This window comes from Bombina bombina, chromosome 5, assembly GCF_027579735.1.
Source record: "Bombina bombina isolate aBomBom1 chromosome 5, aBomBom1.pri, whole genome shotgun sequence".
NCBI classification, from domain to species: domain Eukaryota; kingdom Metazoa; phylum Chordata; class Amphibia; order Anura; family Bombinatoridae; genus Bombina; species Bombina bombina.
In genome coordinates this window covers 907,389,528-907,392,073 of record NC_069503.1, presented here as the reverse complement: position 1 = coordinate 907,392,073, position 2,546 = coordinate 907,389,528, and the positions used below count along the sequence as shown (strand labels likewise).

The following is a 2,546-nucleotide window of genomic DNA, read 5'->3' as shown; positions in this document are numbered from 1 at the left end:
TGTCAGCACTTAAGTGGATAAAGCATCCAGGACCCTGCATGCTGTGAACACTCAGCCTGATGTCACAGTAAGAAGCAGCTACAGTAGGACTAGAGTGAGCTGTCATTTCAGACTGTCAGCACTTAAAGTGGAAAAGCAAGCAGCAGAGAAAGCAGCCAGACCTTTTCTAGAACATTCTACAGGAGGATTCAGGTAGTGGAACAGTTACAGTTATCCCTCACACTAAACAGATATCTGAAACTAACTAAGGGCCCCAACATGCACCATCACAAGGGACTTCACTTAGCAGTGTATTTTGGGAAAAAGGGTACCCTGCAAAGTGTGGGACTGTTATGTTATTTATATGTTTTTCTATTTGCATTTAAATATATTCTGTGTTACTTTATTATCTGCTTCTGTTCATTATTGCATGTTGTGGGGAACTCATTGTCTCAGTGTTGTGGGTTCCCTGAGAATTGTTATCACTGAGTGGAGGCACTGTATGTTACATTAATCAAGATGTCCCAGACTCCCTACTCCAGCGGAGACTTAGGTCATTCCTGTGAAGCCACAGCATCAAAGGTGACCGTCCAACCTGTATCATTCTCACCAAAGATAGATAAGGAAGGGGTTACAGATGGAGGCACTGCTGAGATGAACTGGGACAGTAAGAAGTGTTTAAGCAAGACCCCTGTTCCATCACCCAGAGATGTTAGAGAGTGGGCTAGAATAATGAGGGTTCCTCCCCAGAAGGTTGTGGCTGTGCAAACTCCTATTGGACTCAGCCGGAGGAAGTTTATAGATGCCCTAAAACTGATCCCTGGTTTGGAAAACCCTGCCATAGTTCAGGCTAAGAAAACAGGAACTCATGGTGTGACCCTTGTTCAGGGAGACCAGGATATAAATCCAGAAAAAGGAACAACTAGAATCCCTATACCTGGAGCAGACCCTAAAGGGTGCCTGATAGTATACCCAGAAGGAGATTCTGACCACGAGGAGGGTGATGATTCTGACCTGATATTTCAAAATAGTGACAGTGAGTCTGAAGATGATTTAAATGTAAATGATTCTGAAGGCAGTTCTATAGTAAGTGAAAGGAGACTAAAGAATGATTCTCCTAAGCAAGAGTTTTCTTCTCCCATAACAAATGTACTTAAACAATTAGCGGTGGAACTGACCCAAGCTCAACACATTCACAATTACAAGATATTGAAGATTTTCTCTGGGATTGACCCTACTCCTGTTGGAGAAGAGTGCTTCAAATCCTGGAGAGACACTACTTTGCAGCTTCTTAGAGAATGGGCTTGTTCTGAGGATGTGAAACGACAAAGGCTCATAGAAGGTTTAAAAGGTCCGGCCTTAGACCTGGTAAGGCACCATAAAATTATCCATCCTCAAGCTTCTGCATCAGAGCTCCTTCAAATTATAATGACTGCATATGCAGAGGAAGAAGATGAGTTTGAGTTGAGAGAACGATATGCAAATACAATTCAAGTAAAAGGTGAAAAACTGTCAGCCTATGTTGTGAGAGTAGAACTCATAGTAGGAACATTAGTGGAGAAAGGGATCATTCCCGCATCTGAAATTGACAAATACCGGTGCAAACAGTTCCTGTGAGGAACACTACCTGGAGACTCCTGTGCAGCCACCTTGGAGAATCTTTTATGTATTAAAAAGGTTCTATCTTTTGCTGAAGTAATGAAGGAAGTAAGGACTATAGAGAAGACTCATCTTACTCGTTCACGGATAAGAGCTCCTGAGAAATCCTCTGCTCAGGACAGTTCCCAGAAAATCAAAAGTACAAAAGAGAAAAAAGAACCTCAACCCAGAAATTGTGAATCAATCAATTCAACTACCCAGGATAATAAACATGACAAACCTCTCAGGTGTTTTAGATGTAATGGGCTTGGGCATATAGCATCCCATTGTACACATAAAGAAGATGTTCTTCAGGTTGAAACCTTTGTCACAGATACCTTACCCAAAAGAAAAGTTTCTAGAAAAAAAAGTGGACTCATTGGAAGAAGTGTCACATTAAGAGCCTGGAAACAGCTGCAAGTATCAGAGTTGGACCCAAGCCACTGGTATCACTTATGGTTGAGGGCATCCCAGCTTCTGGTTTGCTAGACACTGGATCCCAGGTGACCATTATCTTCAGATCATTTTATGATACTCACCTACGTCACTTACCTATTGCCACAGCTAAAGATGTCAGTTTATGGGGGCTAGGTTCACAAGCCTGTACAGTAGAAGGAGTAGTCAGAGTGCAGATTGTCATCCCACAACTGAACACTGGAAAGACTTGCTCCATGGATGTGGAGGCTCTTTTGTGCCCTACCCCTAAACAATCAAGTTTCTCCATTCTCCTGGGAACCAACACTAGTATGGTTTGAAACCTGTTTAGATCCTACTTGCAAGAGGTAGGAAATGTATCCATTAATCAGATGGCTGAATTGGAGCCTGCCCTAAGACACGAATGTCACAAATTAGCTCAAGAATCACTGACTGGGCAGTTCCATTACTGGGGCCCCCAGCCTTTGACTTTACGACCTGGAGAAATGAAATCT

The 2,546-nt window shown here is 42.7% G+C and overlaps 1 protein-coding gene across 1 annotated transcript; it reads left to right on the top strand.

The window, feature by feature from the left end:
- Positions 1-633: 633 nt before the first annotated feature.
- On the top strand, positions 634-1,596 carry LOC128661659 (paraneoplastic antigen Ma1 homolog). The gene has a single exon (XM_053715889.1). The coding sequence runs from the start codon at positions 634-636 to the stop codon at positions 1,594-1,596; it is 963 nt and encodes a 320-aa protein (XP_053571864.1).
- The last annotated feature ends 950 nt before the right edge of the window (positions 1,597-2,546 follow it).